Source organism: Bos grunniens, chromosome 26 (assembly GCF_055505025.1).
Source record: "Bos grunniens cultivar Pamir isolate PY7600 chromosome 26, Bosgru_T2T1.0, whole genome shotgun sequence".
Lineage (NCBI taxonomy): Eukaryota > Metazoa > Chordata > Mammalia > Artiodactyla > Bovidae > Bos > Bos grunniens.
Genome location: NC_141190.1, coordinates 37038463 through 37063283, shown reverse-complemented (window position 1 = coordinate 37063283; position 24821 = coordinate 37038463). Strand labels below are relative to the sequence as shown.

The 24821-nt window shown below is 39.3% G+C and overlaps 1 protein-coding gene across 3 annotated transcripts in view; it reads left to right on the top strand.

Moving 5' to 3' along the window:
• The window catches only part of SHTN1 (shootin 1), a 120340-nt gene that overhangs the window by 72510 nt on the left and 23009 nt on the right, over nucleotides 1-24821 (top strand). For all 3 annotated transcript variants that reach the window (XM_086377092.1, XM_086377093.1, XM_086377091.1), the window contains exons 10-14: nucleotides 2547-2700; nucleotides 4504-4606; nucleotides 9253-9335; nucleotides 16031-16140; nucleotides 19425-19478. In XM_086377092.1, coding sequence (XP_086233218.1) covers nucleotides 2547-2700; nucleotides 4504-4606; nucleotides 9253-9335; nucleotides 16031-16140; nucleotides 19425-19478 — 504 coding nt within the window. The remainder of the gene's footprint in view (nucleotides 1-2546; nucleotides 2701-4503; nucleotides 4607-9252; nucleotides 9336-16030; nucleotides 16141-19424; nucleotides 19479-24821) is intronic.

Genomic DNA, 24821 nt, shown 5'->3' with positions numbered 1-24821 from the left:
TAAGTCATGTCTGACTCCTTTGTGAACTCGTGGACTGTAGACCACCAGGTTCCTTCTGTCCATGGGGTGGGATTTCCCAGGCAAGAATACTGGAATGGGTTGCCATTTCCTTCTCTAGGGGATCTTCTGACCCAGGATCAAACTCACATCTCCTGTGTTGGCAGATGGACTCTTTACCACTGAGCCACTAGTAGGGTTTATAGTGACTTTTAAACCGTCCAAAGGATCGGAAGAAGCGAGGCAGAGAGACAACTCAAAAAGAGCTTGAATAATGCAATTTGGAAATCCATGAGTCAGTTGTGTTTTTGGAGAGTGCATACACTAGGAGAGTGTATTGTGATTGGTCTCAAAGAGCTTGTCGGAGGGGGGAAAAGTCCGTGTTAGTAGTAATTGTTTGCTTAGAGAAAACTTCTGATTTTGTAAACTTGCACAAATGTATATGTTTAAAGGCTTCCTAAGTGGTTATTTCAGTTTGTTTGAGTAGAGTTCTTCCAGCTGACACAGCCTACCTCTGTGTGCTCGGCAGAAAGGATAGTGATCATGGTGGGTGAGGAGGAGAGGCGGAGAGGAGGAGAGGCAAGCAGGTGGAACAAAGCCTTTCAAATTAAAGAAACCACTTAAGAAAAATGGCATCAATATTCATGCTACTTAACAGTGTCCCTAGTTGGTGAGGGAAAGGCTGTTAGCTGCCATATGTTAGCACCTGTGGAAGTCTCTTTAAGCAACACTGTTGACATTTAATCCTTGGATGTTCCTGGAGTTTTTACCAAGTTGGTTGTGAGGTAAATTTTTTTTCCTTCAATAAGAAATGTTGGCATATATGTAGGGAAGCTCTAAATGAATACATGGTAATAGTGCTTGGCTCTGGGAAAGTGCCCTGGGGGATAGGATGGAAGGGACTTTTTTTTTTGTCCCCATATGCAGGAATTACCTTTTCAAATAAAGAGAATGAAAGAATGTTTATTTTTATTTAGCTTACTACTAGAATCTTCTGATTTGAAATAAGCTCTACTACCTGTTTTAGTTGCTAAGTCATGTCTACCTGTTCGTAACCCCATGAACTGTAGCACGCCAGGCTCCTCTGTCCATGGGGTTTCCCAGGCAAGGATACTGCAGTGGGTTTGGGTTGCCATTTCCCTCTCCAGAGGCTCTTCCTGACCCAGAGATGGAACTCAAGCCTCCTGCACTGCAGGTGGATTCTCTACTGCTGAGCCACCCGGGAAGCCCTCTTCTACATGTAGTTACCTCCTTAAATAATGCGTGCCGAGAACCGAGTAAATTATATTGAGGATGGGACTAAATTGCTGGGTGTATACCTTGTTGGGGTAGGGTACTGAAGAGTATTTATAAGTTATAAATGAAATTAGAGCAATCAGTGCTTCTAAACCTATTTTACTGTACTGTTATTCTGGATAATCTTTCAGGTTCGTGGTTGGAAAATATTTCTTACCTGTCTGTAAGTTCACTTGCAAATTCAGCAATCTTTAAAACACAAATGTGTTGTTTTTATTATTATAATAAGGAAATCTTAAAAATACAGAAAAAGCTAAAGCAGAAAACTAAGATTAATTAAAAATTCCATATTTTGGTGCATATCCAAACTTTATGTAAATATATAGTTTTATGAATATAGTTTAAATGGGATCATTGCAAGCATATTGTTCTACAACCTGTTTTTTTTCCATTGGTAATATATTAATATCTTTCTATGTCAGTGTATAGCGAGGTATGTGGTTTAAAATTTTTGCATAGTATTGATATTTCACTTAATTAACACTGTAATTTATTAAATCAATAATATTGGTGGACACGTAGCTTATTTCCAAAATTTCCTTGTTGCAGAGAATGCTCTAATGAATGTATTTGAACACCTGTCTACTTCTCTAAAACAAATTCTAGAAGTAATATTACTGAAGCAAAGGGACTTTCCTTCCTTTTCTTTTTTTTTTATGGTTTTTGTTGTTACCAAATTGTCTCACCAGGACTCCTTTTAATATTACCTGAGTTCTTCTTTTGGAATGGGCATAGAAGTGTTAATCTGTTTTAAATGAATTTTTTACTTATATGAATATTAAAAACTAAATTTTCTGGGATGTAAGTCTCCAATAAATTTATATGAATCACATTACTGATAATATAAGTATTATCTGTGGTGGTAGTGGTGATGGTTTACTTGCTAAGTCGTGTCCAACTCTTGGGACTCCATGGACTGTAGCCTGTCAGGTTCCTCTGTCTATGGAATTTCCCAGGCAAGAATTCTAGAGTAGATTGCCATTTCCTTTTCCAGGGAATCTTCCTGACCCAGGGATCGAACCCACGCCTTCTGTATTGTAGGCAGTCTCCTACATTGCAGGCAGATTCTTTACCAACAAGCCACCAGGGAAGGCCCAGTATTATCTGTATCCCAGGATTGGTGTGATTAAAATGAATTGGAATCTCTTTGCTCTGAAATGCAAAGTAAAAGAGAAATGTTTGTTTTTCCCCTTGTTTTCCTTGACAAAGGAAAAACTATTATCACTGTATAAAAGTCTATTTATAATTTATAGGTCAAAGAACTAGAAGAGCAACTACAGAATGAAACTTTCCACAAGGAGATACACAGTCTCAAACAGCAACTGGAGCTTCTCGAAGAAGATAAAAAAGAACTGGAATTGAAATACCAGAATTCTGAGGAGAAAGCTAGAAATTTAAAGCATTCCGGTAAAAACATTGAGTAGGCTATTATGTCTTAGTATTAAAATGTGAATCTTTCATGGCTAGTACATTTACTGAATGCTCTGAATTCTATAGAAAAATTCAAGCTTTCTTTTAAATTCCCTCATTTCTGACTATTGTAGTTAAGTAGAACGATCACTGTAATGAGATGATTCACAAATATTTAGACTTACTTTTTGGACTCAGAGCTTTTATGAGCATCACATACAGAATTAAGAGACAGAGATACAGTTAATATGGGAAGACCAAAACTTCAGCATTTCTCAGGGATTCAGAGATGAGTGTTCATTGAGTACTTATTTTGTCCATTTTAGGGTTTATTTTTAAAAAGTAGCTTTTCAGGTTCATACTACCTTTATCTTCAATGTCTAATTATACACATGAAATAATGCTTTCAATATCACGCCTATCAATAAAATGGGGTACAGTATGTATATTAAATGGAAAAACCTTTAAAACACCAGGGGGTACTTAAATGATGTATTCATTCAGGTCTAGAAGGCTTAACAGGAATGTGTGAGTTAGATTACTACACAGGGATAAATAATAAGTTTCTGTTGGAAAGTAAGTAATTTAAGGAGTCAGGTTGTTCCCTTTATAACAGCTTCAATATTCACTTCAGATATTTTTGGTTAATTTTATACTAGAATTTTGAAATCTGTACAGAAGAATCAAGTAGGCTTTTTTTTTCTTTAAAAAATATTCAGTGCTTTCTAATCCACAATGAAAATGAACTACAATTTATTTTTTTTAATTTATCTAAAATTAAGAAGTAGTTCATTCTTTTTGTCTGCTGTGTATATGCTCAGCCATACCCAGTACCCTAGGGTGCTGTAAGAAATATAGAAGAAAAGAAACCATACTTTATTGTCCACGAGGATATCAGATTCCCTTTAGAGAAATAGACACATGTATATGAAATGACTAGAGAATACTCGGTGTTGGAGAACCTAGCCTACCCTGCTTATTTAAGTGCTGGCAATAAAAACAAATGGACAGGTCATTGGAGTACAATTAGTCATGGAAAGTAGAATGACTGCATAAAGGGAGAGCTTTTCCTGAGAACAGTACCTGTAGCCCATGAGAGCTCAATTAGAGGTATTCACATCTGTGCTATAAATTTAAATTGAGTTTTCTGGCAGTCAGGAACTATGTCTTAAACAGCACCAAGCACAGGCTCTTTTCACATTGTTGGAGCTTAGTAAGTACTTGTTTTATTAATGGCTTGAATGAATTGAATGAATAAATTGTATTTCCAGAATGCTTTTCAAAAGAACAAAAAGTTTCTGAGTTAGACATTTGAGAGTCTGAGTCTGGTTAAAATGATGAACTCTAGGATTTGCAGCTTTGAAGGAGATTAAGTGGAGGAGGAAAGTATGCTATTAAAATTCATTACTAAATGTCATCTTTAAAATTAATTCAATTCTTGGTCTATACACTTTAAAAGTCAAATATTAACAATTTCTTAGTGTTTGGTTGGCATATTCCATTCTTAACAAATATTTCTTCAGCCTACTCAGTCCTTACTTCCCACCCATCCAGCCATTGTCTTGATTTTTTTTCCTTTTCCATAGTTTGTACATATAGCAAACACATGGTAATTTTTTGGTAATGTGTATAAGGTCTCTCTCACTGATGATAAAAAGTTTAAAAGGTTCTGCAGCTTCATACTGGAATTTCTAACTTTGCCCTAGTAAAAGAATGTGATTTTGAACAGGTGGTTTTTGTATATAAGGTGCTAAGTTGCTTATTTCATCTATTTTTTCCGAATGCTTGCTCTCTGTGCAGTTGATGAACTCCAGAAACGGGTGAACCAGTCTGAGAATTCAGTACCTCCGCCACCACCTCCTCCACCCCCACCTCCTCCCCCTCCTCCCCCCAATCCTATCCGGTAAGCACATCCAGGAAGATGGCTCTACATCAAATGTTAGTCCTTGTCAGAGAAACTGAAGTTTATGTTATTGGTATCCTTTTTAAAAAACACTGGTTTAGAATGCATCATTAGACACGGGTAAAATGTTTGAAAGATATTAGCAGGTGTTTCAGAGAATTTTCTCAAGGCCAGTGTATCATTCCCTTCTTATAATATATTGTTGTTGTTTAGCTGCTAAGTTGTATCCAACTGCAACCCCATGGACTGTAGCCCTCTAGGCTCCTCTGTTCATGGGATTTCCCAGGCAGGAAACTAGAGCAGGTTGCCATTTCCTTCTCCAAGGGATCTTCCCAACCCAGGGATCAACCATCTCCTGGTGGATTTTTTTTTTTTTTTTTTTTACCACTGAGCCACCAGGGAAGCCCATCTCTTGTAATATATTTAGGGTCTTAATACCTGTCAAAGACATCTTGTGGCCTACAGGGTTCTTCTTATAGATATTCCGGTTTCATGTGGATGTTCCAAGCTGAGGAGCTAGACATAAAAAAACTTTTTTTGACACCTCAGTTTTAAACTTTCAGTCCATGTAATTGGGATTTTCTTTTACCTTTTAACCAGAAGATCAAGGAATTTTGAGCTTCTCCAGAATGTTTTTATGTTTTTCTCTCACTAATTTGAAAAGCTACAGTTTGTTATTTAAAAAAATAAAAATACTGAACTAATAAAAACCTTACAGCTCTTATTGTTGTAAACTAGTAATTAAACTAAAAGTATAATTATTTTTAACTCCTTAATCTCATATTTAAACCTTTAATAATGCTGAGTGAGTTACATTCCATTAAAAGAAATTATGTTTAAATTCTTGCAGCAGGAAATCACATATGCTGACAAAAATTTGCTTTTTCTGAGCCAGAGGTCACTTGATGCCAAGGAGCCTGAGCTAAGCACAATACACCCCAGGACATCTTGAGTCAAATTCTGCCTCTTTTGTGGTTCTTCAGTCTACCATCCATGTACATAAGACAACCTACCTGCTGTGTGACAGTTTACCTCCTCATTTTATGCTGTTAACCACTTGTGTGTAATTTATTCTTGATCAAATGAAATTTAAAGTTTTGCTAGAGTTTTACCTTTCATTAACTCATGTAATTTGTTTAATCCGCTCACACAGAGTCCATTTATTCATACTTTGTACCTTTGCAGATCCATCTCAATAGAATGAGTAGCATGGTCCTCCCACACGACCATGAAAATGGAACTCTGCCTTTTAAAAAGATTCTCATTAGTTTTCCTTACTGAGTAGGGTATGACATAATCCACTTTAAGCCATTGAAGTAGTTAAGGCAAAATAATTTTTACACGTGATCGATCCAAGAGTCAATTGAAAGAATTTCAGGTATTTTTAAATTCTTTCTCTCCTGGGTCGCTAAAGCTGTAGGAGATATTCTGAATTTGACATTTAAAATAGGAAATTCATCACTTTGATCTTTCGCTAAGGTCTAGAATTTTGAGCTTGATAAGAAAGATCACTTGTGTCTGTGAGGAGAGGGAACTATTAAAAAACGATTATAATCCTACTGTTGGCCTTTAAGTTTTAGTCTCTGAAATCTTGAGAGCCCTTCAAATTAAAAGTAAACTATAACCTAAATAGAGCGTTTTCTCAAAGAGCACCCTACGGTTATATTGAGAAATGAAACCAGAATGCCGAGTATGTGTGTCTAAAACAGGAACTCTTGTAAGGCCCATTACAGAAAATTTTTGTTGAATAACATGAATGATTTTTCTTTTAAGATGAATTTAAATAGTATAAGACAAAGACATAATTTCTCAGTAGAAAGAGATTTTTATTTTTTGATGAGTATTTTCTTGTCAAATATATTTGCATGTGTATTGAGTTTCACAAGGTTTTCCAACGTTATTCCTGAGCTGTGTTTTAAGATGATGTAGGTCCTGGATAGAAGTGAAACTGGGAAGAAATGACTAGGGCCTGTGGCTTCTTTGAGGGGCTTTACTGGGCCCTCCACCCCTTCGTCCCACTTTCTGCTCATTTGACCAGGAGGACGGTTAGGAGACAGATAAGAGAGGAAGAAAGCATACCTTGGTCATTTTGTAGCAGCCAAATGAAAGGGTAGGCTCATGGGAAAAGAGTAGGGTGTATTGGTGTATAGGGTTATAGGGTTCTCCAGAGAAATAGAAGCAGTGGGGGATGGTGTACATGTGTACATATACATCGTATACATAAAAAGAGAAAGTAGCCTGAGTAATTGGTTCACGTGACTGTGGAGGCTGACCAGTCCCAGGATCTGCAGAAAAATCAGCAAGCTGGAGACTAAGGAGAGCCTGCAGTGTAGTTTCAGTCCGAAGATCAGCAGGCTGGAGACCCGGGAAGAGGAAGTGTTTCCGTTTTCATGACTTAGAAGGCAAGAGAGAGCAGATGTCCTAGTTTCAACGCAGGAGAAATTTTATCTTACTTAGGGGTGCATGCTGAGTAGCTTCAGTCGTGTCTGTCTCTACGACCCTGTGGACCATAGCCCACCAGGCTCCTCTGTCCGTGGGATTCTCCAGGCGTGAATACTGGAGTGGGTTTCAAAATGCCGTCCTTCAGGGGCTCTTCCTGACCAGGGATTGAACCGCGTCTCTTTCGTCTTTTGCATTGGCAGGCGAGTTCTTTACCACTAGCACCACCTGGGAATTCCCTTTATTTGGGGGAGGCTCACCCTTTTGTTGTATTCAAGCCTTCGACCAACTGACTGGGGCCTGTCCCACATGAGGGAGGACATTCCACTTTACTCAGGCTACCAATTAATTTTTTTTTAAGATTTTAACATATATGAACCATGTTTTAGTCTTTATTGAATTTGTTATAATATTGTTTCTGCTTTTATGTTCTGGTTTTTTGGCCAAGAGGCATGTGGGATCCCATATACTTGCATTGGAAGGTGAGCTCTTAACCAATGGACCACCAGGGAAGCCCCCAGGCTACCAGTTTAGATGTTACCAGAACCCTCACAGAAACACGCAGAATACAGTTGGGCCATGTATCTGAGTAGGCTTCCCTGGTGGCTCAGATGGTAAAGAATCTGCCTGCAGTGTAGGAGACCCATCTCCCACCCCTGGGTAGGAAGATTCCCTGGAGAAGGGAATGGCTACCCACTCCAGTATTCTTGCCTGGAGAACCTCATGGACAGAGATGCCTGGTGGGCTACAGTCCATTGGGTTACGAAGAGTCGGACACGATTGAGCGCGTGCACGTGCGTGTGGGCGGACACACACACACACACACATGCACATCTCTGAGTACCCTATGACCCAGACCAGTTGACTCACAAAATTAACCATCAAAGTGGGTGTGACGAACACTAGAACAATTTCAAGATGAATATTTCCACCTGGAGCAGTTTTTGCTAGAGATTTGACTGGTCCCAGATGTCTTGTTCTGGTCTTCTTACCTGTCCTGTGAAACCCACGCTGTCTATTTTCTCTTCAGTCTTAGCACCAGCTTGTCGGATAGTTCTTTATAATAGTACAGATGACTTTCTTGTGGACACCGCACCAGTCTTCAACTTGTACTTCCAACGTACAGAACATTTAAAGCTCACACTTTCTCTCATCCACTTAAGTGGTTTACAAGAAAGGACATCTATTCTCATTCATTTATGTAAATATATACAACTGTGCTGAGCAGTACAAATAACTTCTTGCTCTGTAATCTTTTTGTACAGTAATACACATTCCCAAAACTTCCTCTCAGAATCAGAGGTGGGGTGGTTATGGTGTCGTGAGAGATTAAAGGGAGGTCTCGGACTAGTGAGAGGCTCCCAACTAGTGACAGCCCCTGCCTCCATGCAGCCTATCCTGCTTTGGAATGTTAACAAGGAGACCCTGTATTCTCCTGCCTTTTAGTTGACAGAATGGAAAAAAGTAAATTTTACATTATTTCCTTCCTCCCCTTGAGTCCTTTCATTACCTTAAAAGTTTTTTTTTTTTTTTTGCCTATGTATATATCCCTAAACTACTTTAAATACTTATCCAGTCTGTTACCTGTTTCTAAATTTTAAATATGGATATTGAAAGATTTTCTGTATCTATTTTACTTTTTAGATGTCTCTGCATCATATTAATAATAATGTTAGCAGCCTCCTTCTTCCAGTAATTGGACGTCTTCCCTGGTGGCTCAGATAGTAAAACGTCTGCCTGCAATGCGGGAGACCCGGGTTGGTTGGGAAGATCCCCTGGAGAAGGAAATGGCAACCCACTCCAGTACTCTTGCCTGGAAAATTCCACGGACCGAGGAGCCTGGTAGGCTCCTAGGTACAGTCCATGGGGTTGCAAAGAGTTGGACACGAGTGAGCGACTTCACTTTCTTTCTTTCACTTTAGCAGCCTCCTCCTTCCAGTAATGCATTTGGTTTTACACAGGAAAGAGATAGGACATCTTTCTCTTTCTTACAGTGATGAAAAATTTCACAATTTATTAAAAATGTAAGTAGGCTACTTATACTATTATACCACTATTAAGTAGTAGGCTACTTAAATTCTAGTTCTATATTCAAATACTTAGAGAAGAGTTGGATTTTTAATAATTATTTGGAACCTGTACCTTCTATTTCTTGGCTGTTAAGGCATCTGCTAATCTCCTGTCAATCTTTTTTCTTTCTCCCAAAGATCACTCATGTCCATGATCCGGAAGCGATCCCACTCCAGCAGCGGCGGTGCTAAGAAAGAAAAGGCGGCTCAACCAGAAACAAGTAATTCTAACCCACCCTCCAGGGTTCACTTTTTAAGTTGTTGATGACGTACAGTTTTTCAGCAATAGATGTACTTGTTGAGCTGTTTGACTATGAACAGATTGTTGGGGAGAAATGTGAACTTAACAACTATAAGAATAAGCCAAAGAACAGCCATTGCCTTCCTGTGGCTTACCATCTGGAGCAGATGGACACGTGTCACTGTGATGTGAGGGATGCTGGAAACGTGTTTTCACTAAGGGACGAGGTACTTTGGGGAGTAATTCCAGATGAGGGATTTGGGAAAAGACTTTTTACAGTTGATAGCAAGTGAACAGAGACTTTGTCAAGTATTTGCTATGTACCCTTCAGGGCTGTGTACTGGAGATACAAGATGTAGAGTCACATTTGAGTGGGGGAAGCAGGAAGTAGACCAATAATTACCAATTCAGTATATAATTGTTTAAATACATTTTTGAATCAGTACTGTGGAGGAGTGACTGTTGGTACTGACTTAAGAGGCTATAGAGGTAGACTGCTGGGTGTCAGCAAGTGATGTTTCAGCTGAGTAGTTGTGGATTTAGAAGGTCAAGGTATTTCAGGTAAAGTATAATAGATCACACAGAGGGGCAACAATTCAAAGGTTCGGAGTGGGCAAGGAGCTTGGCGTATTAGGAAACTGAAAAAAAAAAGTTGATATTTTTAGAACACTGGTACAAGAGACGTCTGCTAGGTAGGCAGGACCAGATTCTAGAGGTGTGATCAAGATTTTGGTTCTTATTCTAAGGACAGTAGAAGTTTAAGCAGGAGTGTAACATGAGATGCATCTTTTATAAAAAAATCACACTGGCTACAGTGAGAGAACAGAGAGAAGACTGCCCAGGAATGACAGTGGATGAAGGGAGACTGCTGCGCTTTTCAGACAAACATCACCTGGGCTGAGATGAGGGTGGTAGCAGAGAGAGAAAGTAATGGAGAAAGTCAGGAGCTGTTCAGGGAAGTAACATTCACAGGACCCTGATTCTTTGGAGAGAGAGATGTTGAGGATAGGGAGAGATGGGAATGGAGAGAGAAGAGCTTTCCTGCTGAGCCAAGGCACCAGGTGGGTAGGTGGTGAGTCAGTGCTCAGAGCCGTGGGTGGTTTGATGTGTGGCCACGTTAAAACAAAAGCTTGAAATGCTAGGGCCGAATCTTGGTCCTTTATGCCTGAGAACCGTAGAACCCAAAGTAAACTCCACAGTGTTTGCTCAACTCCCGTTACTTATAGAGCATGGTGGGTTTGCCTGGTTCAGGCCCAGATGAGTGGACACTTCCTGGCTTCCTTTCACTGCCTCTGGGTCTCCTAGCCCCACTCCAGCCATTTTCATACCTCTGCAGTGCAGTGTTCTCAGATCCTGGGTCTAACAAAGTTGTCCTTCATCTTAGCACATTTCTGTGCTGCCCTCTGAGGCAGAATAGAATCTAAAGCCCTGTGGTCTGCTTAGAGGCGGTTTTCTGCCTTTACTGTGTAGCCTCATTTCTCGTAGGGCTTTCCTGGTGGCTCAGGTGGTAAAGAATCCACCTGCAGTGCAGGAGACCCAGTTTCGATCCCTGGGTCAGGATGATCCCCTGGAGAAGGGAGTGGCTACCCACTCCAGTATTCTTGCCTGGAGAATCCCATGGACAGAGGATTCTGGCGGGCTACAGTCCATGGGGTCGCAAAGAGTTGGACGTGACTGAGTGACTAACACTTCACTTTCATTTCTTTTTACATGTACCTCACCATATGGCTGGCCCTTGCCTGTAAGTTCCCTGTGTGTTCGTTCCTGTCTTTCCTCATCCCAGAATTGTCCTCCTGCCCTCCCTCTGCCAAGGTGCTGTCCTAATTCCAGGCATATTGCCTGGTGTGTTCCTTGGCTCTTCCTCCTCTTCTCTTATTTATTAGTATTAATAATCCAGAATGAATGGCCCCATTACTGTGTGTTGCTGTGGCAGTTGGCTTCAAATTTTGTTCCCATAAGGATTTAATGTCCCACCCCAAGACTCTGCTCTGATGTTCGAGTTATTTCTACATCTCTCCCCCTGAGCAGATTGCAGACTGTTTGAAGGCTCACTCCTCTCTGCAGCCATCCACAGCTTTCATGCATATTGATTGAATCAAAGTTTAGACTTAGTCTTTTCTTCTTATCAAGCACCTTGCAGCACCATTTAAAGCTGTTTGATTGTATCCGTGGATTGACTTTTTTGGCTTACCTCCTGCAGCCCATTGTAATGCTGCTAAAAGGTAAATTCTGCTTTGCCAGGGCATTGCAGGATTTAGAAGTCCTGACTTCTGTGATCTGCAGGGCAGCCATGCTCTTGGATTACTGATTACTGGCTGTAAATCTTCCCTGACACTTGTAATTAAGATTAAAATTTTGTTTGTTTCAATCTCATTTTGGGAAAACTGGTTAAGTCTTACAGGGTCAGGAAAGCAGTCAGAATAAAATAAATTCCCCTTCTCAATAAATTGAATATTACCCTATCAAATTAGCAGATCAAACCAGTCAATCGTAAAGGAAATCAGTTCTGAATATTCATTGGAAGGACTGATGCTGAAGCTGAAGCTTTAATACTTTGGCCACCTGATGTGAAGAACTGACTCATTAGAAAAGACCCTGATGCTGGGAAAGATTGAAGGCAGGAGGAGAAGGGGACGACAGAGGAGGAGATGGTGGGATGGCATCCCCAACTTGATGGACATGAGTTTGAGCAAGCTCCAGGAGTTGGTGATGGACAGGGAAGCCTGGCATGCTGCAGTCCATGGGGTCGAAAAGAGTCAGACATGACTGAGTGACTGAACTGAACTGATGAACCTCAGCAGCACCCTTAAATTTAAAATAAATGTGTTCTGAAACTTACTAACTCCGAGTATTAGAAACCATGCAGTTTTCCTTAAGCAAATGATATTTCATTTACAATTTGTGAAATATGGCAGCATTTTCTCCCTCATCCTTGAGCTATTGACTTGTTACTTAGGGAATCTAAGTAGTTACTTAGACATCTAAGGCATTGCTTAGGAGACTTTTAGACTGGAGCCATCCTAAAATCATACTGCCTTAATGATAGGTACCATATCCATGCTTTGTCTGGCAAGGTAGTTGTCTATAGTGTCTTGTTAATCATTTGCACCAAAAATTGTCATTGAATGGACAGTGATTAAATGCATGATGAATGGATGTAGAGCATCACACATCGGGGTCAGCTGAGACACTTTGGAGTTTGCATTTATAACGTAGGAACCAGCCCTGCTGTCACATGTTTTCCTGGATTAGCGTCATATTATGGCTTTTACTATACGGTTGGTCTGCTTTTCAATTTTGGAATGGAGAAGTGTTTCTTGCTAGGTTATGACTCTTAAAAAGCTTGATTGTAGGAAAGGCCTGTGAAATATTTTAGAAGTAGTCATAAGATCTCAATACAAGAAAACATTACATACTTTGCAGTTAATAACTCTAATTTTGATAAGAGTGCATTTATTGAACAGGTTATGAGATTTGAGAGGTATGCTTGCTCTTTATCATATTTGATATTTAGGTCACTTAATTTGTTGATATTGTCTGACCTCAGTTTGCTAATCTGTAGAATGGGAATAATAGTTTCTATTTCATGGGATTGTTCTGAGAATTACGAGTCTCACCACAGGTAAAGTATTTAGAGTAGCGCCCAGAACACAGAAAATACTCAACATGTTAAGTAGAAAAATACAGACATGGTACCAACCACCATGAAGGGCAGAAGTCCTCATTTGGCAGACTCTTGTGATCACTGTCATTAAGGAAATTTTCTTAACTTTATGATCTTAGGTCAAATCCAAACTTATTCAACCATGACGTGTTCTTTAGAAAATTTGTACCTCATGATGACATAAGATTTTTTACATGCCTTAAAAAAAATGTTATCGAAAGAGAAAAGTGGACTGGTGAAATTTAGAAATTCATTTTAGTTTCCTCTAGGCAGTAACAAAAGGTTTTACTGAGTAATAACATAGGGGTTTTGTCTGTGAGTCTTTTTTTGTGTGTGAAGAACTAACTTATTTTTTAAGTGGGTCTTAAAATTTAAGCCTCAATTAATTACATGTAGCTTTCTGATCCAAGACTGACCTTGAAGCACTAACTCAAAGAACATTTGATTTTATTTTCCTGTGGCAGTTCAATAACATTACACCCCTTGTCTTCGTTTGTCCCTTTTCTTTAATCTCCAGTATCCTGCATATTTCTATTGTCCCCCTGATTACATGCTTTTGTGAGACAATTACCAACTGCGTGACTGCAGAAAAGAATTACAAAACATACCATGAGCTCTCTGTAGGTGATTCTTGCAGATTTATTAGAACTGCTTAATAGTTCAGGAGTTCGTGTAGATTGCTTTTTGCTAGTTCAAAAACAGGGTTGGTGAGAGAGAGAGTTTGTGTAGCTAACCAAGCCTTGAATTGTGCCTGAGTAGAGAATCTGATCAGAATGATTTCTTTTCCTTAAGACCAATTAAGCCTTTACATTTGAAAAAGACTGAGACATTAAAGCCTGGTTTATCATCTGTACACAATGCAGATAGTGGCACTTCTCTGAATTATCACTATGATTCTGGCAAGCAAAAATAAGAAACTACTTTAAATTCCTGCTATGTTAGATGCTGCAGCAGATCTGAATGGTGTTGACCATAATTCTCCATCTGTCTGCCTTAATTAGTTTTTGTATGGTGCATTTAATTGGGTTTCAATCATTCCTTACAGAGTGCTAATCTGTTTGTAGGCGGTGTTCCCGTTGCCATGCAGCTCTTCCCAAGTCTTACTCAGAATGGCAGCCTTTCTGAAAATCAAATGTTTTTTGAAGATTTTTTTTTTTTTAATTCCCAGGAATAAATTCCATACCCACATCAGGTGCTTGAATGACAGATCTGGGTCTTACTTCCTCTCATTCTGAAAAGGGTCAGCAAAAGCACTGTGTGATGTGCAGCAGGTATTTAGATATTGAATGAGGGAGTTGGTAAATGAGTGAGTGAATGAATGAATCTCTATTCATAGTAACTTTCTTGTCTGTCCCCTTGTTGATGTTCGTGAGCCATCAGCAGAGGTGGCCCTAGAATATACTGCTTAAGGGCACATAGTTGATCCATCACAGCTTTGTTATCCATCTGTTGGTGGATGTGGTCTCACTTTGGTGCCATGTCTCCCATGTCTGGCAAAAGATACTTTTTTGACTTCTAGTACTGTAAAATGCTGTTTGGATACTGAGAAATTTGAATTCCCAGCTTTTCAGTGGCTTATGAGGGTGCCCAAACACTATTTGAAATCAGGACTGTGTGAGAATACCTAGGTTATGTGGTGGATGTAGCAGTGATCCAATCACTGTGATACTGCAGAATAGAGGCTGATGGATCCTTCTGCATTCTCTGTGTTGCTCCCACCCCCCTCTTCCCCAGCATGGATAAGAGTAGCTCCTCTGAGTTAGAGTGAAGTCTGCCATGTAGCAGTAAAAGAAGCCATGATTTAGGCCTCCTTAGCACAAAGCCTGACACCACTGTGAATTAGCTGAGGGATACATAAGTAATTGTGATTGCCTACATTTAGAAGCCATCCTTTTGAGGTGTAATTATTTCTGTTCAGATAGTAAAACTATGGATAGCCATTTGAAGCCTGAACTTTTAGCAAGTCCGTCAATAGGTAGATACTTGCTGAGTGTCCTCCATGTGACCGCCCCACAGTGTGGAGTCCATTAAAGTTGCTAATTGGAGGGTCTTTGTGAGATATTTAAACTTAAATGTAGTGGATGCAGTGATTTAGCTGCAGATAAACACAAAATCTAGAGCTGCATAAATAGTGATAAGTGTTCCAAAATGATTCAGTGCTTTTGGTCAAGCTGTCCTGCAAGACACAAATTTCACTATTCTGACCAACAAGTCTTCGTTCATCTCAGTTGTATTTATCTATTTGATACATTTTTCCACAGCTTTATTGTTTTTGCAGCAAAAGAGTATAAAGATTAAACTATAGACCCTGAATTATTTTTATCAAATTTAATTACTTAATCGCAGTCATTTCTGTATGTATGTTTTCTTTCAACATTGACAGTTTTAAAAGACTTGAAAAGGTTTGCTTAAGTGTTTCCTTCCCATGTGATTCCTAAACAAAAGATGACAATTTAAAAATAGATTTTATCTATTTGCTGCTCATCTTCTGACTGTGGATTTCTTCTAACAGGTAAAAAGATCTCTTTGATTTTTTATTTTCTAATGGGCTTTTCGATGATTATTCCTGCTTTGGGCTAATTTCTTTTACATAGGTTATACCACAAATTACAAAAATATCTCTGAGGCAAAGGTGAATGATTATTTGGAGTTAGGTACAAAATTGGATTTTTGAAAACCTGGAGAGATCCGGATCTATTATTATGTTGACAAACGGAACAAAATCTATTTTGTTTAACGTAGATGAGCCAATATTGATTTCCAGGCTAAAAATTAGACCTTAAGTTTTATATCTCTTATTTCTCAAAGCAAACCTCTTATTAAAAGGTTTTTTATTGAAAAAATACTGCTACCTGGGAGCTGTTAACCTTGGTAAATTATTGGTGTTTTGTGACTCTGTCTGAAAAATGACTGTGGTTAATTACATAGTGCGATCTTTCCAAGTCACCAGAAGCAGGAAGTAGTTGTTTGCTTATAACATAAGATGATTTACGTGTATGTTTTTTGAATAGCTGAAGAAGTCACAGACCTGAAGCGGCAAGCAGTTGAAGAGATGATGGACAGAATTAAAAAGGGAGTTCATCTCAGACCGGTTAATCAGACAGCTAGGCCTAATGCAAAGGTATGGAATGACTAGATGCTTTTCCCCCTTGATGTTTCTTTTTTCAAATGTAAAATTTGATGAAAGCTGCATCAGAATTGACTGTCAAATCTGAGGTTAAGGATAATGTGTCATAAAAACACTTGCTTCCATGAAAGCACATTTCAGGAGGACTCTGTTTGACTCATGGTAAACCTGGGACACTCCAGGAAGTATGGGTTTGGCCAGAAAGTTCGTTTGGATTTCCTATAAGCTCTTATGGGAAACCCAGATGAACTTTTGGCCAACCCCAAGTCCTGTGATTGCAGGGTGCTGCTGTCTACTTGAAAGAGACAGTGTAATACAACAAATATTTATTGAGTATCTGCTATGCGCCAGGTACTATCTTAGGCACTGGGAATAAAGCAGTGAACAAGAGACAAAGATTCTTGCCTTCCTGGGGCTTCTTTTCAGTGTGTTGAGGATAAAAATATCAGAACAGATCTCAGGCAGCTTTTGGAAAATAGGTTTATAAGATTGTCCTCATTAATTTCACAAACCCACTTCAGGTCACTTCAAGGAGAAACTCATTATATATCTATATATTCTAAACTAGACCACAGTGAGCTCCAGGACTGTGCAAGCACCCAGCGTCTAATGCAGAACTTTTCCCGTCCCCTGTATGTCTGTCCTTTTAAATAGACCCAATCATAGAGCTTTTGACATTTTTCTTGAAAAATGTTTTTTCTTTCCTCACCCAAATAAGGTATTAGCAAAGTTCTCTTTCCTCTTCCTCTTCTTTTAAACCAAACTTTATGGTTCTTTCTCACTCTCAAGGATGCCCCCTCTTCAGCTGCTTCAGTGTTCTCGAGTGTCATGACTGTTCATTAGAAATTCTGCTGGGCTTTTAAAGTTGCCTCTTTGTCACCAGCAGACAAGACCGCTGGGCAAGGCAGAAATAGCCATGGTGTGGGCGGTCCACGGAGAGGAGGCTGGGCAGAGGGAATGAATATTTCATTCCAAGAGAGGATTTACATCTAGTGCAGCTTCAGCTAGCTATGGAGAATAATTCAGTCCTACGCTAGCGCTCTGAAAGCAGACAGAATGTGCATCTTGACGAGAAGCTGAGTGTGTAAGCACCCAGCGCCCGTGTCTAGTGAGTGAAGAACACTGTTGATGGAGTTGGGTACTTGCCTGTGAGTCACCCAGCTACCCAGGCTGCTTCTCCATAGAATACCATCTGTGACTCACACAGTTGTCATCAGGGTCAAATGGAATAAAATGTGAAAACACTTTAAAATGCAGCGTCTAAGTAGAACCTTAGAAAGAGAATGCATTTTTATGGCTTTCGTGTCACAACTATTTGGGAAAGAATAGCAAAACCAAATTATTACTAGAGGAAAAATGCAGTGTCATAAAAGAAACAAAATTAGAAAGAAAAATGTTGAAAACTTCTTAAATCGTAAGCAATCAGTGTTCTGTATATACTTTCATTTTCAGAATATCACTGTGTCCTTTTTCTTTCATGCTGTGGCTCTTTCAACAGTTACACATTATTTAATGTCAATTCAAAGTCTGGACAACACCTGAACAAGGATCACGGGACTTTTTTTTTTTTGCTGGTAATCATTAAACTATGTAGATACAGTGCCGAATGACCTGTCAGTAGCCTTTGAAACAAATGGTCACCGCATGCGGCAGTCCACACTTCTTGCCCCAGTACCGTCAGTGCCTTCCTGATATGTCCCCGGTTGTGAGAGTATGCAGTCCAAGCTTTAAAAAGCTTGTGCAGTCAGAGGGCACCTTGAGTGGCGCAGCAGCACCTTTGAATATGCCTGTAGCCAGGGCATTTGTTCAAAAGTCGTAACTGCTCACCAAACAGCTTACCTGCAAGTCAGGCCTGCCTTGAGGGTACTCATTTAACTGCATATTACTGAATTCCTTGATGCTGCTGGTGGTGCTGGTGTGGTTAAAATTAGCGTCTTAGAGCTTTTGACTGGCACCCATGGCATGTATACGTCACAGGAAACTAAGGCTCCGAAAATCGGATGCCTTAGTCTAATTTGTACATGAGCAGCAAACTCCCCCCCCCCTCACTTTTTCTGACTGTACAATTTTAAAAAATTGGAATAGGATCTTATTCTTTTATTACCTTTTGAGAGGAAAGGATTATAGGTTGCAATGAATCACCTCCCATTTCTTGATGCAAGATTAGCCTGGCCTCTTTTCTAGGAATGAGAGGCCTGAGGGATTCCTTTCACCGTAACTTGCAGGTTTTCTCTTTACCTCTATCCTTTGTGAAGGGAAGTGGTATAAGGAAAATCAAAGATTTTTTTTTTTCCAGTCTTTTCATTTAGGGCCTCATGCCAAATTTTTCTTGTTAAATCAGTTGAGCGGTCCATAGAAACTGTTAGGTGTGGCGGGGCAGGCAAGTGTTACCCAGAACTTCATTTCAAATGATTTTGTTCAGGGTGTCGCCAGATGAGAGCTGGACTTGTCATCAAGACACCTGCCTCAAATACAGAATTCCTCAAGGTGAAACTTTCCTCATAAATAAGATGAAGTGGGGACTTCCCTGGTGGTCCGTGGCTAAGACTCCACACTTCCAATGCAGGGGGCCTGGGATCGATCCCTGGTCGGGGAACTAGATCCCACATGCTACAGCTAAGACCTGGCACAGCCAAATAAATAAACAAATTAATATTTTTTTAAAAAAGATGAAGTGCTTGGACTACACACCCTCTGAGGTCTTTTACTGCTTTGAGAGCCAGTGATGCTAACGTTCTCCTATAATCTGGGTTCTTTGCTGATCCCTGTTATGAAATTCATGAGACGAGACCTCCCAGGCCTCTGTGAGCTGGCCTTTGGCTGGAGCTGATGGAGCTGAGCGAGGTTTTCTGCCCTGTCGCTTCCTTTCTGCTCTGCACTGCTGCTTTCCTGGTCCTCACTTGCTGGCTCAAGTCCAGCAATGAGAGTGGAGAAAAGTTTGTTGTAAAATGTTCTGAATCATTTGGAATTAAATCTTTGAAATTTAATGTTTACCAGATCTTTTCTATATATGATGAGAGCAAGAAGTAATAAAACAGATAGACTGATGGTGGCTCGAGTCCTTTTGCTTTGACTAGCGCCTCTAATTTTCTGTTTAACTGCGCCCTTGGGAGCACTAACATGTCTAATATTTTTTTCCTAACTGTTAGACATCGACCTAATTATTAAAACACATAGTCAATATAATATAAGTTACCAACACTTTGCCATGTAAAAATCTTTGTTTGGTATTTTAAAACCGAATTACTCAGTTGTTTTTCTTCTTTTTAAAATTGTAGCCGGAATCTGCAAAAGGCTCTGAAAGTGCCGTGAATGAACTAAAAGGAATGCTGGTAAGAATAGATCTCAGCTTTTTACTTAGTTAATGGGAAAATGGAAGAATATTTTTAAACTGTATTGATAAATAACTGGTTTTGATATATTTTAGTTCCGTTTACAATAAGCCTCATTACTTGTGATAGTTTACTTGATTGTGCTGTGGACTCCTGCATCGGGTGTGTTAATAATGTGTCAGTACTCTGCTGTTTCTGTTCTAAAAGGATGGGTACACTTTCCCCCAAATCACTGTCTCCTGTTCTTGTCCTCCAATCCTTGCATTGCAGCATGAAGATAAAGTGTCTGGCCAGATGTGAGAATCAGCAGATGCTTATTGATACCAGAAATATAGTATATATATTATAAATATAGTAGATAGATATAAATATAGTAGATAATCTTATAAGTAAATCTCTATCTAGATTATAGATTTATTTATAAGTAAATCTACAATAAATATAGTAGATAATAACAGTATATTGTATAGTAGTATCTCACATGAATGGTGCCTAACTTTGGAGACTGAAAGCAGAATTCTTGGCACCTAAATATAAATCTGAGCTTCTACCCAAATGTGTTAGCATCAGAGTCACAGTTTGCTTTCCTCACAGTTTAAAAAAAGTCATTTGATCATAAATTGGAGAATAAAATAAAAGTTCCTTTCTTTATGTTACTAATTTCATTCTCTGAAAGTAATTCACATCCATTGGAGAACATGCTTACTGCCCATCTCTAGTCATATTTCTTCTTTCCAGAGTCTGAGCTTTTGCCAACAGAATAAATGACTACTGTCCTGTCCAACAGTTTCTGTCAGAGACAAACGCCTCACTTAGAAAATGTTTCAGATGCTAAGAGCTCTATTCTCAGATCCCGTTACAGTCTCAATACCAGTTATTATGCACAGTAAGTCAGCAAACATGGGGGCGGAGGTACAGAGCTAATATTCCCATGTTTGTTGTTACTGCGCTAATTATGCATTGCATGCAGACATCCACATAATTGTGGTAAACAAAATTATTTTCATCAAGCACGAAACAGTAGACTTAACCCAGAACGGCTTAATTAGTTTGCTGTAGTTTTTAGGTGAGTGGAATTAGTACTCATGAGAGGTGTGCAACACTGGCTAACCGTGGTGGCCTCCCTACAGAATAAAGTATTAAAATCTTTGGAAAACTAGGTGGTTATTATCTAATGGTTTCTTTGGTGGGAAAATGTTGTTATCCAGTGTTCTGGTAAGGAGGCTGCCCTGTGATGGTCTTCTTGTTGTCTCTACATGACACTGTAAATTCCTGTTCGTAAAGACGCCCTCGGGGCGTTCTGAGGTTCTGGGTTTTTAGTTCTGATCCTCAGTGAAAAGGTAAACTGCACTCAGTTTGTTGTTAAAATTAGGTTTATTTGAAAAAATCAGTCATCGACATGAGACATGTGATATTTGATCACCCAAGATATCCCACTTCCTGATAATGCTGGATGGTAGCAAGTTTACTGAATCACAGCATTGCTTTTATTTTTTTATTTTTTGCATTTTTAAAAAAAATTTTATTTTATTTTTAAACTTTACATAATTGTATTAGTTTTGCCAAATATCAAAATGAATCCACCACAGGTAACGTCATGTTCACTAGACACTCATACTCACTATGGTTTTGTGCCACTTCAAGGAGAGAAATTCATCAACAGATTTTTGTGGAATAATTTGCAAAGTATAAAAACTGTCAAAACATCTTTCTTTTCTGCAGGTTGCCCCCATCCTTTTTTGCCCTGGATTTATCATTAGATTTCCCTTCCTTACGTGGTATTAATGTGTATCACTAACAGCTGTTATTCTTTTCCTTACATTTTTAAGAAGTGGAACTCAAGATGCCCTCCCCTACTTTCCTCTGCCCAAATGGCAACTTTGCACTACCACTATATAAGTTGCCTTTGAGGGCTGATGGATCACTTGGAGCTCCTAGTCACCTTCAGCCAAGACACCATACAACTTCTTTTAGGTCAGAAATGAAGCCCCCCCATCCCCCCCATCAGATGGGGCTCTAATGGTGCTTCCTGCTGGAGTTCAGACTATTAGGAGTTAGTACCAAGCAAAGCACATGCCACCAACCTCACAGTTGTGGCATGTGAGAAACAAACATGAAAAGAACATGAAAAGTCTGCTGAATGTGTACTGAAGTGGAAAATGAGCACAGGTACCAAGAGATACCAAGAAACCAGGAAGCGCTGGATTCAGTTCTGTTCCTGAACAGAAACCAGGAATGAGCTCAGTGTGCAGGTGTTTTTGCTGAAATGAAAGTGACCTGAGTTGTAAGCCTTCCGCTGAAACTTAGCACATGGGTAGAAAACATATCTCATGTTTTGGGGAGTTGGAAAATCTCACTCTTTTGTACACTTTTCAGGTCAACTTTTAAAAGTCTCAGTGTTGACTGAACTTACTTTTCCAAGTCTATTTGCACTTAATTTTTAAAGTTGTATAGTCTGTGGATAGAAATATATACAGTTCACTTCTCATAGTCACACAAGGGTTTTGGAAATCTCTGGAGCCACACCAGCCATTTAAAAGCCACTCTTAAGTGAAAATGATGATTTCCAAAGAATGATTCAGTAGAAATTAATCTGAAAGTCTCCTCTCAAGTTCAGTTGCCTCAAAATCAAAGAGACAAAACCAGCTTTTTAAAAATTCTTTTAGGTCTTTTTGAACTTTATGAGTTTTTGTCAAATTACTCCCTGACAATTAGTTTTTTCAGTTTTATGAACATTTAACTAACATGAAGATTAACAATTTATCGACCAGAGACATTTCAGTATTCACTTACATAACAAATCACTGGCCACTGGCATTAATTTTTGCAAAATCTCCCAGTCAGTAATATGTTAAAACTGGTAAATGATGAAAGTGGCTTGAAGTAGAAACAGAGTACTGTTCTAGAAACTAGAAAGGCCAAGGTCAAGGTTCAGCCCTATTACCCACTTACTGTGGGACCTGGCCCCAAACTCCTAGGGATTCTCTTCTCTGTGAAGTGAAGGAATTGTATGTACCACATGGTAATTTCTGATTCTCTAATTTTATGATTATAATATAAATAGATAATTAAGACAATCTCAATACTTTATTAGCTGAGGTCCTGGATCATGTTGGTTGAGATCAGTGCAGAAACCTTTCCTCCAGAATTGCCTCCATATTTAAAGTTTGCTCAGATATTAACTGAATCAACCATCTCAGTCAGTGAATGGAGAAAGAAGTTGGGAATTCAGGGATTAGAACTTGGAAAATGGATTCCTTCAAGTATCAGGTGTGATGAGAGGGTAGCTCGCCACAGTCAGGAGTTTGGGGAAATAATGCTTTTATCCAAACAAAAATAGAGAATATTGTGAAAGATAAATTCTTCAATAAAAGATGTCCCTGGACGGTGTATGGGTATGTACATGTACATACACATATACACAGACACATTATTTTTTCTTGAATTAACTCCAGCCATTGGAAATAGCATGCAGAATGTCCTTGATATTCAAATAATTTGAATATCAAATTGAGTATCACTCAATAGTTTTATGAGTGATTTTAATAGTAATGGCCATGAGTTTTTCTGTTTACAAATGGTACAACTTTTTAAAAATTTTCAGCACAAATGATTTGGGAATATTTTTTCTAATACATTAAAAAAATGTTATCTAAGTTGGTTTTAGTTCTGTTTTCATTACCTTATCAGTGTCAATCCTGCCTTACTGTATAACTCTTTGAGTGGGTATATATCCTCATTAACTGTTAAATAAAATTATCTGATTTTTTAAAATTATAAAATAATTATAGTGTTACATATAATACGATTTTCCTTTACTGTATTTTGTGAATTTTTGCAATAAATCAAGAGGAGAAAGAGGTTCTCCCAGAGGGAAAATGTTGGATGCCTGATTAAAACGTGAGCCTTCTGTATTTTACACATGGGTTTTGGTTAGCTAGCCAGCAGCAGAAGACTGTAGTCTCCTAATCATATCAGGCAATTTCCCCGTGACAACAGACTGCTTTTCTGTCACTTTGTGCTGTTGGGTGGAGAAAAACACCTTTGTAAACAAAACAGCATAGTAAATAACCTATATCATGTGAGATTTGCAACTACCTAATTTTACAAGCTACTTTTTTTGTTTTATAGGCTAAAGAAGAAACATGAGTTACCATTTTAGCCAGTAGGATTCTTAGAATCCTTCAGGAAGTTGGCAGGGGGCAGGGAGCAGGATTAAGGCAAACCCACAGTGAGCTGAGATGACAAAGGCTGGCCTATTTATTAGCCTTGGTGGACAAAGGCTGCCTTCCAACTCTGCCATGAAGTCTGGAAAGTTATACCTGACTTGAGGTTCTGATTTTCTCTGATCAGAAGATTGTGGTTCAACTGGGGTTTTTTTTTGTTTGTTTGTTTTGTTTTTTTAAATCCCTGCTCCTCGACAAGCCTGTGGCACAGCTGAGGAGGGCTATTTCAAAGAAATGGCATTTCTTAGAAAAGAAAATGGACCACTTTTAATGGTGGATGCTCAATCCTTATCCCTTAAATCTGAGAAGTGCATCACCCAGTGTTCTGTACAAACACTTGACCAGTAACGGAGCCAGAAAACCATAGCTGTCCCTCCAAAACGTACTTCCTAGAGGAGCCAGGGCCAGGAAGCACTCCCTGGGTCTCTCTCAGTCCTCTTGAAAGTCAGCATTGCTTTCAGCAGGAGCCCAGCTCTGTGGTGTCCTTGTCTTGTTTTGCCTTCAGCGTCTTCTGGGTCCTAACTCCTGCATTCCCTGCCTCCCCCGTTCAGCAGTGTGGCATGGCGGTGCCGGCCCTTCCTTGCCTCCCTGTATGATTATAACCTTTGCTCTTGCACGATGAAGTCGTGGTGTGTTCAGTGCAGCACTTCCTTGGGTAAGCCACCGGAGAGCACTTTGTGCCTCCTTTGGCAGCGCGACACCAGTGTCACCAGGTGTGCAGCCAGGGTCATTCTCTCTGAAGAATCAGCCACATATTTCAGTGCCGCAAGGATATGGGTTCAGTAACTCGTGGCTGCCATATCAAGATAACCTTCTCAGGTGAGTTCAGTATATCCGTTCTCTTCTCCACGTGGTCGATCAACACACATCAGAATCTTAATCATCAATGTGCAAGTACCTTCCCAGCACTGAATTTCATATAGTTAGCCCATCGAGAGGTGTTCTTGTGCCGTTCTTTTGATATGAAAGCTCAACATCTTACATCATCAGTAGTGTCTTCTTAAATGATCCAACACTGTGTTGTTAAAGATGTGTGCATTAAAAATACATACAGAGCAAATTCATTTTTAGTTCCTAATTCCATTCAAATTCTGGTAATGTTTTGGTGGTTTGACTT